The following is a 12,963-nucleotide window of genomic DNA, read 5'->3' as shown; positions in this document are numbered from 1 at the left end:
TGTCTTCTGAATTCTGATACAGTTTAAAGTCTCTCTGGGCTTATAGGCAACCTATTGTTTTACCTTCAACACCAAGTGGGATGGGAATTAATATTCCAACCAACCAACTTTGACACGATGAATGATTTGCCTATACGCACAACCTATGGCATCATTCAATTGTGTCCTGCCCAGAGGAGCAAGCTATTGTATTAGATGAGTCACTGATTTGCTTCCAGTTGGTAAACTTAAGACAGTATGTTTTGGCACATTTGCTGCACTATTTCACTGGAAATCTCACTTCCTTCTCATTAAAGCTGCGACTGCCTTTTGAACTTAACCAACAAAAGAGTTTGTCCAATCCTATGTTAACTTTTGCGTGGGAGACGTACACTTTTTTGCTTTCAGTACCATTTCTTCCCATATTATATTGAGAAAGTGCTTAAATTTGGGGCCAGAATTTCCTGATAGGTAGTTGTGTTCGCGTGTGAAGAGGACGATCTAGTATCACGTAAAAAGCAGATCGACAAACGATGCAGTGGGTTAGGGGTTCCAAACATTAACTTCAGATTTTCTTGTCGCTGCTTTATTTATTTGAAAGTGGGTTTGCCATGAACAGTTGGTATTTCTTAGCGAGCTAACTGGGATTGATAACATAGGCTCCATATTTTATTTCACTTACGATTTGATATTTAAATGCCACAAGCAGAAGGATTAAACTGGAATAATGAAATCTTCATATCTGTCTGCAGTCTCCATAGAGTACGTTTTCTTCAGAGTATCCTAGTGGATTATTGTATCCAAATAATTGTCACACCAAACTTGGATTATTGGTGCTTTTGCAATGAATTGATAGTCTGGGATCTTCCAATTTATAGACAATTATTAATTTATCATTTACTTGAGAAGTGAGAATTAGATGTGGTCTCCAACTAATATAACCCATTCAACTTGGAGGTCTTTTTTTCTTCTTAATAATTTTTCGGGTGAATGGAGATTTTTGTTTTAATTGATTTTTTTTTAAATGAGGTAAATTTGTAGTATGGATATTCTTTTTTCGAAAAAATATAATAGCACTCTTTTGGCGTTATGTTTTGTCAATGACTACTTTCCAACTAATTATTCCTTTTCTTCTCCTTCAATTTTTAAGCTTTTTTTTTTTTCCTTTCTCTCTCTCTCTCCAAGTATCATGTGTTATCCATTCTTCCACAAGTATGTGCTTTTTCTCTCTACTATTTATTTTAATTTTTTTAATTAAAGAATATGTTTACGCACACAGAACAAATGCCCCTCAAACCCCTAGTAATAATTATGATAATGTGGTTCATCTGTCTGCCCCTCCTATAATTCAAAGATTTCCCAGTGATATATAACATTTTTTTTGGTAGATAATGTTGGATTTGGAATTTTCAACTTGCGACTAAAATATTGAGGCTTATTCAAAAGTAACCTTTCGGCAAAAGATGTCATAATATCTAATAGAATTTAATTGCATCTTTTCAAATTCTATTAAAAATTTGATCAGGGCTTGGCATTTTATATTCAATGCTGGTAAGGTGGAAGCGGCTTCCACATCATTAGCTTACACATTGACTCATACGCACCTTCACAATAAATGGAAGAAGGAAGAACTTCTCGGAAATTGGGGAGGCACTAAATGACAAATTAGGGCTTTTCTCACACACAAAGGGATATGGATGATATCCAAAGAATCTGAGAACCCAAAAAAGAAAACATTGAGATTGTCCAAGTTGCTTTGCATGATGGTATAGATAAGGGAGGAATAATGCAGATATTTAGTATTAGAATATGAACAGTCCCAATGCTTGGCACAGCACATGGAAGAAGATTGTGGATCAAGACTCGACAGGGAAGTGTATATAGGCCATAAGCATGTACTAGAAAGTTGAAACCATGTGTTGTCTTCATGGTGGACCTATGGGATGGAACTGAGAGGTGCAACATATGGAAAGCGAAAATTCTTCCTTAAATTATATGAAAAATTCCACTCCAAATCACAAATTCACAATACTGACTCCTTGCCCTATAGACGTAGTGTGAACTAAATTCTATAAGTTGTTTGTTTTTAGTAAACTCGCCAATATCCACACAATTTTTTTTTGCGAGTATTGCGTTTATAAGTTTACGTTTGAATAAGCATAAAAATTTGTTTTACTTCTAAACAAAATAAAATTATACAATTCTAATATGTTTTAGGTTGTTGGTAAGTATCATGATAATACAAAGTGAATATATACTACTTAATGTCAATGAATCTCGTTTTCAATTCTATTTGATGCAAACTTTTCCTTCCTATTTTTGTTTGAAACTAACTGGACAATTTCTTTTATTTTTCTGTTATAATTCAATTTCTTAACGCACCAATTTCTAAAAAATTAGGTCTAGCATAGCCCAAGCGACAGTCTGCTGGGCTGCGGATTCTATATCATATTCTGGCCTGCCGGCTGCCAGCTTAGACAGATTTCATCAAGTGAAGAAGGCCCATTTTAGATTCACCTGCACCATTGCTCTAGTCTTTATCCAGAAAGTCGGGTTTCAAGAGAAGTCGTGATTGTTGTCTCACACGCCTTAGTCAGAATTGACGCTCAAGGGTCGGAGTGAGAACCGATAAGCAAAATCTCAGACTGGGGGCTGAAATCAAACTTAATATAATATGTTCTTCTGTGGCCCGCGCCATTTGTTGCTGCAAATTCTCTTCTTCTTTCTCTGCTAATCTTTTAGCAAAATTCTACTGAAAATGGATACTGGAATATGCTTCTTCCATTCAGCTTCACACGTTTACCCGGTAATTCTGTATGTGTGTGTGTTTTGTGTCTCTTTTGTTACGATGTATTCTCTTGTGAAGGTTTTGAAATTCTTGATATGCTTGTATACAAATAGCTAAACCTCGGCCATTACCGCGACTCTGAAAAATGAGACATGTTTAGTTTGGATGTATGTAATTACTTGGGCGGAACAAAGCATTGTTTTGGTTCTACTTTTCTGGAAGCGAGAACTGAATTTTTATTCTTTGTTCTGTATTCTAGCGTTTTCCGTATAGAACATGGAACAATGGGAAGCTTGGGGGAAGGAAATTTGCTTCACTGAATTTTGTTGGTTGGAAGCAGAGGTATTATTCTCTTCTTCTCTTTTTTGCCTTTTCCATATTGGGCGCGCGTATTCTTTATGGAGTTGAAAGATTGTACTAATCTTTGAAACTTGAATTTGTTTTAGTTTGATTGTATTGGCCGAGTTAAGTGATTGTTTTAGTTTGATGTATTAGTTGCTGTAACTACAAGTGATTCTGGAAAACATTTGTCCGAGTTGGTCCTCTTTTATTACTAGTGTGCAATGGCCTGCAAAGCCAGAGACTGCTATGCTTTTTACCAACATGAAACCCGAAAAGTATATGGTGATTGCTTAGAAGAATTTCTTTTATGAATTAAGAAATACTGAGGTATATTGAATAATTGGATTGTAAAGGGTAGCACTGGTGGTGGTAACTCAAGCTGAGCTCAACCGGCTCTAGCCAATTCATAGGTGTACTTGCTTCTCTACTTCTCTATGATTTTTCCTTGTATGTCTATTAGGTGGCAACTATGTACATTAACAATAAAAATGAGAATAATTGGGTGGTAACTTGGGCATGCCATTTCCTCTCCTTTATGATGCACATATAGATGTGCATTCTTCTGCACTGGTGTATGTAATTTAAATTGAATATCCTTATTTAAGTTTCTTAATGCTGAAAAAGGTGAACAACTCAATTTATGAGCAAATTAGTGTTGCTGAAAAATAATCAAAACTTGGAAGGTGTTGGTAGGTTCAGAACCATCTTTGTGTTGAATCAACATGACGACTTTGTTCTTCCAGATCTTGATATTCAAATGTTCCTATTTGGTAGATGGAGGTATTGATTATCACATTGCTTGCTTGGATTTAATAAACAGGAAAACTTTGATCTGTGCAGTCAATAAGGATGCTGAGAAATCATTCAAAAAGACTGTGGAAGTAGACAGACTCATAGATATGCTAAGGGATGCAGATGATAAAGAAGTAAGCATATTTGAGTTCCTTTCAGATCTTATCTATTTGCTGTTATGGCAAGTATATTGATGATTGGTTTTAATACTGTAATCTCTTGCAAACATTTATGTGTGCTGCGCCAAAACGGATCAAACTGATGTAGACCCGACAATCAAAATAATGTTTGTTGTTGTATGAAACTGCAAACCGATATGCCAGTCTCAAACTTTTAAAAGGAGAAGCATGTTACTGTAACTGGATCTTTCTGTTAGAGTTTTATTTGGTATTTGTAAGTGTTTTTCCGGTAAGTTGCAGGCACTGTTAGCTTATAATGAGTACGACTTTAAAATCTGCTTTTACTGACACTTTAAAGCTTGAAACATATAGCATATACATCTTGAAAAGGTTGCTTCCGTTATTGATATTATATATATCACATATAAATTCCCTGCTTTCCTTACATTTTGTACATCAAAGTTTTCTCGTTATTTGTTCTGTTTATTTGATCTTATCTTTCTCGCCATTTATCCATACCTCCATGTCTCTGTTCCTTTCCCCATAAGTCGATTTTGTTCCTTTATCTCAACTATGTGGAAAAGTTGCTTCTAACTTTTCATAATTTTCTTCTACTGGAACAGCTTCATCAACTTGTTGTGGAGAATGTTCTTGCTTTCAATGAGGGTTTCTGGATACGGCTTGCAGCTAGAACAGAAACATGCAAATCTGAGGACGATAAAGCATGATCTTGGACTCAGCCAAGTTTTATGTACATATAAGTCTAAGCTTTGACTTTGTATCATTCCTAAATAAGCTTGCTTTTCCTTCTCTTACAGAAAGACTATGAAGAATTGGCTGCATTATTGATGAGTGTGGTGGATCGTCTTGTCCACAAGACTAATGTATTGGAAATACTTTCGCTTCTTCAGATTTATATGCATGCACTCTTCAGCATAACTTTTGGAAGGTTCTTATGAAGCATTCTTGAAATGTCAACTTACAAATTATTACTTGGTTCATTGCTTGCATGGTTCTTTAATTCTTCAGGAAAAAATAGAGTCAGCTACAGATGTGCTTAAGGCAATTTTGAAACCTGTGGTTAACGAAGAAGAAGAGATTGAATGGCCTCCTAGAGACCCTGAGGCTCTCGCTCTCATGCAAAAAGTATGTTTTCTGTGCCTGAACTTAATTTGATCATTACATTTGACTTTTATAAGATGCTCTTGGAAGTGATTGTATGTTGCTTGGCTCTGCTCCCCCATTACCCATTGTCTTTTTTATTTGAAAGTCCATCCTTTCTGTTTCTTAACCTATATGCCAGGTTAATAGTATGTAGGTCTCTTTTTGCCTCGTGACATGGCCTTCCTCTGTGCCAAAAATGTAGATTTTATCATACTTCTCATCTTGGAATAATTTTGTAAATGGGTTGACTAGCTTCTCTCTGTTTCTTTATGTAGTACTTGAGAGTTCATTTATTGGTCATGTATATCTATCTTGGCACTTGTAGGAGTTAAACCAAAGAGAGCAAGAAGGTCATCTTGATGAGGGCTTCCTTGCGGAAGTTAACGCACAGCTACGGCAAGTAAGTTTGCTATCACATTGTTCTTTTCTGTAAAATGTTCATAAACTTTGTCAGGCCTGATATCGCCTTTGATGCTATGCTGATCTAGTTTTCCTTAGTTTGGTTAGTTATTCTTACGGTTACAAATCCATGTGTTGATTTTTGACTAGCACCCTGGAAACTTTTTAAATAATGATGCCAAGTTTTTGGTCCATGAGCAGATATACAAATGTTACCATCAAGCTGGTTCTTGCTTGAAGCTAAGCAAGTAGTGTTACTGTATGTGCAGGCAAAAGAAGATGGTGATAAGCCGGGGCTCGAAGCTATGTTGCAAAAGGTCTTGCAACTGTATGCTTCCAGAGTTCTCTCCAAACGTAGTTATGCCAAGAAAGGTGTTGCTATGTATATTTATTCTTATAACATCAGTATTTACATCAATATCATCATTGTGAGCTATAACTGTCTTTTGTACATTTCTTTTGTACTTCTGTGCAAACAAAGTGTTGCTTGTCTATTCTTGTACACAGCATGAATGATATAGTTGGAGCTATTAACTGATCCTCTATTGTTGTTTTTGGGTAGGGAACGAAATACTGAAAGCCGAGCAGTTTCTTGAGACCTTAATCCAAGGTATGTCCTCATCTGTGAGTACACGGAACTTGAGAATGGGAACTTAATTTCTAGCTTAAAGATCCACATATTCCATTTTATGAAATGATTGTACATTTTCTTTGGGTTTCTTCTAGAAAGACAGTGATCAGGGAAATTTCTTCAGAAACAAAAACTATGGAGAATTTAGGCAGCACGTCAGATATAAAACGTGCTGCAATTTTGCTTATGATTCCTGAATTTAAGAATGTTCATTAAACCACTATTAATCACATAAGCATTTACTTTGCATGCCAATTCAGATCTTCATCTTACTATGGTGTCAGCAAATTTTAGGACTTTCCTTCTATGTACCCATTCAGAAAATGACAAAATATAAACATCGCTAAACGTACACCATTTGAAAAATTTGTTAAATATCTTCCTCATTTGTCTTTTTCTTTCTTCACTATATCAATATTTGAGAAGAATGTTATAACGAGTAGTTGACGGCTCTATGTCAGCTCCGGAAGCAGAATGGAATAAGCTCTTAATCAATGGTCTGACTGTTGGTAAAGGGGATATTTCACCTGAAGAATTATATGCTGTTGTAAAGAAACGAATCGAGCGGACACTGATTAGAACAGTAAGTATCCGTCTCAAGAATTATGGCTATTCTTACTAAGTTAAAATTTTAAAATTCTCAGCTTCTCACCACAATCTGCAACCCCACACCCAAATCCCAACCTAGGAGGGTGGATCATATCAGCAGCGCATTCTTACTGAGTACCTAAAAGGCATCCAAGCAAGAGGTGAGGAGATTGTGGGTGTACTCCAAGGTGGGACTCGGTAGGTTTTCTTCCGATACAGGAGACAGCAAAATAGCTCTTCTGAACATCTGAGTTCACAAGGTCTCAAAGTTCTGCAACTGAGAAAAACAAAATTGTGCAAAAAGTCTCTGAATGCGTATTGCACGTCGGCAAGCAAACTGATCGAGGATATCAAATAGCCATAGCCTATATACTTGCAACCTTCATACATCTTTTTCTTACGTTATTTCCCTCAGATGGGGAGCATTTTTTTGCATGAATCTTGATTGATCTTGTAGAGGGTGTTATCATGGCGACATACATGGAAGTAATGTCCGAGTTACATTGATTTAGTGAATTAGTAGCTCTGAAACATCCGAGTGTATATTGTATAGAGTGATGTTGAATGACTCTTGTGTTCGCCCTTTTGTTGATTTGTTTCCTAGCTAAATGCCAAATGTGAGTGTCTTTGAAGTAAAATTATCTTTTGCCACAAATTGACATCCAGAAAAATTTTTAGACCCCCTTTTATTTTTAATTTTAGGTGGATCCTACCTCCATGTTTCTGCAGTTTTACTAATATTATGGTTATGTTTAAAACTATGGCGTGACGTGCAGTATTGACTTTTTCTATTATTAACTATTTAAGTATGAATATTGATAGATAGTATTTCTGCTATCACTTTATTAAGTAGGACAGATAATGATACATTAACGGCTGTGATGAGCTAAATTACTATTATTAAAGGGAAAGAAAAAAGGAATAAAGAGGGTTGTGCTACACGATACTCATCCCATCCCCCCTCTGCCACGCAAAATTAACCAATAGAATTTCACGCGTACGCATGTGGCCAATGAATGGCACGTGAATCTCTAACTCCCCATTTTTCATCTCTTTCTTTTATCAACACGAGTCCTCCCTTTCCTACCAACACATTTCATTTCAAGCAAGAAACCCGAAATCGAGGGAGGCGCAGAGAGAAACCGAAAGAAAATTCCAAAAAATGTTGAGAATCTTGAGGAAAACCACACCACCAATGGCCAACAGCAGCGGATCCGGTGACGACGATCTGTCCACGTGGGAGTTCGTCAACGCCTCTCTCTCAGACGACGAAGACATCTACTCCTTCGACGGCGACGACGTCATCAGCGAGGGAGATGATGCCACCGAAGAAGAGCCGGAGTCTAAGCCGGTACAAGGAGAAGATGAAGACGCAGGGGAGCCCCGTGATTTCGGGAGTCCTGACGTTATCATGTCTATTCAGAGTCTGTCAGTCTCACCCCCGATGACTTTACCTGTTGAGATGACAAGTAATCATGTGTACCATGAAGGTAGAGATGGGTCTGATGATGATGATGGTGGCGATGATGATGTGCGTGATGTATATCATGATGATGTTGATGATGAGTTGGTGCCGTGGAAACTGAAGGACAGGTTTGGGAAGCAGAGGATAAGGAAGATGGGGAAGAGGGGCGGACCAAAACCTAACAAATCGAAGAGGCTGCCCTATTACCATAACAGGCCTGGATGCTTGTACGGGAAGCATGGATTTGGCGTGCAGCACTCCTTCATCTGATGGTGTAATATGTTAAAATTGGATGATGATGGTTGGTGCTCTGTGGGGGAAGTGGGGTTCTGTATGCCAGAAGACTGGATTGGGGTTGGTCTAATTTGGGGCTTCTTGGCTTATTGCTTCTGTGTGACTGATGTTATGAACATTCAGTTAGTGGGGTTAGTCTAATTTGGGGCTTCTTGGTTTATTGCTTCTGTGTAACTGATGTCATGAACATTCAGTTAGTTATCTGATTTGGTGGATGTAAATATGGATGGCTTATCTTATGCAGTTTCTAATACATAAGTCTCCACTTGTAAAGTGTATGTAGGTATCATATTAGTTGATTATCCGCATGCTTGGTTGTGAACAGATATTTGATCTAACGTGATGCAATTTCAAGTTCTATGATCTTGACCAGTTGAACTGTTTGTAGTTGTTTTTTCGACTGTGTTGTTTCTTTAATTATTGACTTCGGAGTTTGCTGTGTGCTGGCACTTATGTTTGGGATCTTTGCTTTGCTACTATATAACTAATTTTATCGGGTTTGTTATCTTAGTTATCTGAATAGTCGGATGGCTGTTTGAGCCAATGCAATTCTACATTCAAAAATCTTTACGTTTTTCATTGTGTAGAGGTGTTTGGTTGATTTTGCTGTTTGTTATGTTAATTGCTTTGGGTGTTGAAGGGGAACTTGCAACCGGTTTCTGCATTGTGAATTTGAAGCACTGGAATGCTCTTTCCAATTTTCATCTGCCCTTCTTTCGATGCTGGGATTTTTTGCTTTGTTCGTGAGCAGGCTGGCAAGTCCAATAAGTTCAATTACTTTCTATCCTTCTTGCTATCCAAACTTGCAATTGAAACCGATTGTTTGTTCCATTCCCGGAACATTTTGTTTAGTTGTGATTTTGAGCAGCTGTTTCCATGAGTTTAGTTTGTTACTATAAGATTGCTGGAGTGACAATATTTAAGTTGGAGTAAAACATGGAGAGCTCTATACAAAAATGAGAATTTTTGGGGGATGGAGATGACAATATAAGAAACTAAGCTTCATATTTCTCTCGCCACATGCTTCGGTCTCTGGATATTGTTAAGCAGATTTTATATGAGGTGGCACAATGGATGTGAAGTTTGAGCTAATCATTACCCATTTAGGCCTATGAATATGTGGTGATTAACTGAGGTCATTTTAACCGAGGGAAGGAGAAACTATGACTAGCTGTGGGCATACTTGCTGAATGTTGTCAAGGGCAGATCATCTGTTTATTGAAGCACTCACTGCAAAGCAAGTTTTACATTCCACCGCCCCAATTCATACTATATTCTTTCGTGCTATATGACTGCTAAATTTTTTTCTTCCAGTTTCATACAATGCTGATGGCGTTCAAGACTTACAAAGCAATTAATCCAGTGGGAGGGCGATTTGGCATGATGAGAGGTGGACTTAAAATGATTCAGTATTTGAGTTGTGTGTTCATCGAGTGATGAGTTCTGAATTAGCTGAAACTTCATTGGAAGACCATGTCCCACACGTTATCGTTTTTCTTATATTGATCTCCGATTTCAGTTGGTTTCTTTGTGTTGTTTGTATAATCTGTGCAGAATCGAGTCGTATGACCATCGTCTCACTCTATCCGCCAAGGTGCATTCCCGTGTGAATTGCTCGTATGAAATTCTTGGGTGGACCATCATCCTCTATTATTAGGACTCACTGCTCTGCTCTGCATCAGCTATAGAATAAAAATTTACAAAGTTATTAGAAGTTTACTGTATTCTTTCTTGGCTGACTTGAGGCATCTTTGTTTAGAATCTCTCGAGTACTGGTGAGACGAACTCATGGTGTCAAACGACTTGTAGACTTTTGTGGATGGGCTCCCTACTCTGTTATGGACCTGTTTGACAATAGGGGTGTGAGTGTGACCGACAATAGGGTTCATATAGTAGGGGCCTAATATTTTCCAGAAATGTTATGGATGTGAACTGTTACATCGTGTTTTAGATAGATTGATTTCAAAGCAAGGATTTCAAATCTCCCTAACAAAATTTTATATCTGTATGCATAATAATATAATATTACAAATAATTTCTAATTCTTTAACTCTTTATTTAACGATATTTTTTGAAATATTGAGCAAATCTTTTGATCAACTCTTTTTTTTTTTTTTTTCAAATTTAAATCCTTGTATCGAAATGCAACTTAAGGTCTTTTTTATTTTCTAAAATAAAAAGATAAAAATGTAAATACATGAAAATTATTTTTATTAGAATGTTAGTTTGAATTGATTTGATGAGTCCACCTAGCTAGACTATGGCACTGGTTTTTCAAGATATAGTTAAACTAATAAGTGAGAAGGGTTTTATTTAATTCATCGCTGAATACGGTGAGTATTTCTAGACATATCAAATTACTAAAATTATTACTACGGTTATCAACTTGTTTCTCTCTTTCTAGTTCGTTCCTTCCATCTTATCCTATCCTATGCATACGAATATGAATAAATTAGCAGTGGGGCGGGTGGGCGGTAACCTCATTAGGATAAATACGAATATTTATTAAATTATGAGTTACTATAATTTTGTATTTCTATGGTAATTTAAATATACTGTATGCGACTCTTGAAAATATTTAAATCATGCCTCATCATAATTCTTTTAAAAAGAATTAATTCAATGTCGATAATCTTTTAACTTAACATTTAATCATATGTTTAACAATCATTGTTAAAAATAAATAACTGCATTTTAAATAGTTATTGATCAAGGTCACATAACGAACATTAGCTGTAATTTATGCAAGTGCGGTTGAAACATTTGTTGCGGCAAAACATCTGCGATGGCTAAACAATAACAAAAGTAGCTTTCATGATAAATAATTTAAGTTTTTGCATTTTAATCATGATTATTTATCATAATTTCAGTTCATAGCTGATGGTAAATTTTCTTTTTAGGGTGAGAAATTACTTATTAATGACATCATATTAAGTTCATGAATTAGGCCATAACTGTATATGGTATGATATATATGAAAGGGAAAAAGCAGGTAGATGGTTGTGCGTCTCTTTTGACGTAAACTTAAATTTATTTGATTGCCCTCAAACTCAAAAGAGGGGTTTGTACATATGAAGGAAGATGGATGCGGTGATGGTCTCGTTTAGACAAAGTTTGGAATTTTCTTGTCCAAATCAAACATTAATGTAGCTACCCAGTAATTAATATATCCACATTACGTTAACCTAAAAATTTCGCCCCACTGGTCCCCGCCCTTTCTGTCTCTGTGTGTGTGTGTGTGTGTGCAGGCTACAGATCATCCGTACGTGCGTTGCTGTAAGAAACTTAGTACGTACATACGTGGGTAGTGGTTTGTGAAGTGAAAAGGGCGGTGAAGGGGTTATGATGAATCTGATCAACAACAAAGCATGCATCCTTCCACAAACTGTACTGCCTTTTCTATTCCTAAAAGACAATCATTCCCGCAGATTGATCATGATTTTCAAGTAAACTCATGTACGCGTTTGACACTCTGTGTGAATCAAGTTAATTACCAACCACATACACACACAACACACTTACCCCTCTCTCTCTCTCTCTCTCTCTCTCTCTCTCTCTCTCACACACACACACAATTTATGACACATAGCTTTACTAAGATTATTGCATTTGAATTTTGAATCCTTAATGATAAATTCTTTGAAGAATTTATTTATATAATTCTTAATAAAAAAATTAAATCATTAATTCTTATTTTAAACTAATATTAATTTAAGATCAGAAAACCCCACTGAACTAATATTAATTTACACGTATCTGAACAAACGACATATATAATTAGTGGATATAAATAGTCGTCAAAAACCAACAACCACGTACTGCAAAACTACACATATAACACCTGAATTTCAACTCTTCTAATTAATTTAATTATTTCTGATCAATTAAAAGTTTCAAGGAAATTTAACATGCATATATATATATAAATATAAAGTGATGTTGGCATACAGATACAGGTATATATCGATCATCAGTATAATTCCAAGTATGTACCTTGGAAATCAACTGTGAGTGGAAGCAAATTATATATATATATATGTATAGACATGCACAAATGAAATCCGTACAAGAGGGGTACTTATTCTTTATCCAACAACATGCATAGTAGCTATATAAACATATATATATATATATATATATATATATAGATGATGATGATGATGATGATGCTGATGCCAACGTCTCTCAATAACTTGAAAAGATGAGAATATGAATTGATTAATAATAGATATAAGGTGAAAGGTGCAGGGGTAGTCATATATATATAATTAATAATTGTAAGAATATTAAGCCCTTTTGAAAAAGGTCATGAGCATGCCACACTTGCTGGTCCCACTAAGGTTTTTTCCAGATGCAAATTTTATAGTTAGTACAAGTTAAAGTAATAATTCCAATCATACTA

General features: G+C 36.0%; 2 protein-coding genes across 4 annotated transcripts; both read left to right on the top strand.

The window, feature by feature from the left end:
* The first annotated feature begins 2,577 nt into the window (after positions 1 to 2,577).
* On the top strand, positions 2,578 to 7,411 carry LOC105169684 (uncharacterized). 3 transcript variants are annotated; one of them, XM_011090161.3, is made up of 11 exons: positions 2,595 to 2,785; positions 3,027 to 3,109; positions 3,930 to 4,035; positions 4,644 to 4,742; positions 4,839 to 4,904; positions 5,050 to 5,166; positions 5,510 to 5,584; positions 5,853 to 5,955; positions 6,146 to 6,193; positions 6,676 to 6,797; positions 6,903 to 7,411. In XM_011090161.3, the coding sequence occupies exons 1-11, from the start codon at positions 2,738 to 2,740 to the stop codon at positions 7,002 to 7,004; spliced, it is 969 nt and encodes a 322-aa protein (XP_011088463.1). In that variant the 5' UTR covers positions 2,595 to 2,737; the 3' UTR covers positions 7,005 to 7,411. The 3 variants fall into 3 exon arrangements, with proteins under 3 accessions (XP_011088464.1, XP_011088463.1, XP_088739804.1); XM_088883678.1 differs by having other exon boundaries at positions 2,607 to 2,793; XM_011090162.3 differs by lacking the exon at positions 6,676 to 6,797 and having other exon boundaries at positions 2,578 to 2,785; positions 6,859 to 6,986.
* A 373-nt stretch (positions 7,412 to 7,784) lies between these two features.
* Positions 7,785 to 8,921, top strand: LOC105169683 (uncharacterized). The gene has a single exon (XM_011090158.3). The coding sequence runs from the start codon at positions 7,965 to 7,967 to the stop codon at positions 8,535 to 8,537; it is 573 nt and encodes a 190-aa protein (XP_011088460.1). The 5' UTR covers positions 7,785 to 7,964; the 3' UTR covers positions 8,538 to 8,921.
* The last annotated feature ends 4,042 nt before the right edge of the window (positions 8,922 to 12,963 follow it).

Source organism: Sesamum indicum, linkage group LG8, assembly GCF_026168435.1.
Source record: "Sesamum indicum cultivar Baizhima isolate 11 linkage group LG8, ASM2616843v1, whole genome shotgun sequence".
NCBI lineage: Eukaryota > Viridiplantae > Streptophyta > Magnoliopsida > Lamiales > Pedaliaceae > Sesamum > Sesamum indicum.
Note: the sequence above shows the minus strand (reverse complement) of the source record. Positions and strands in the feature narration are given on the sequence as shown.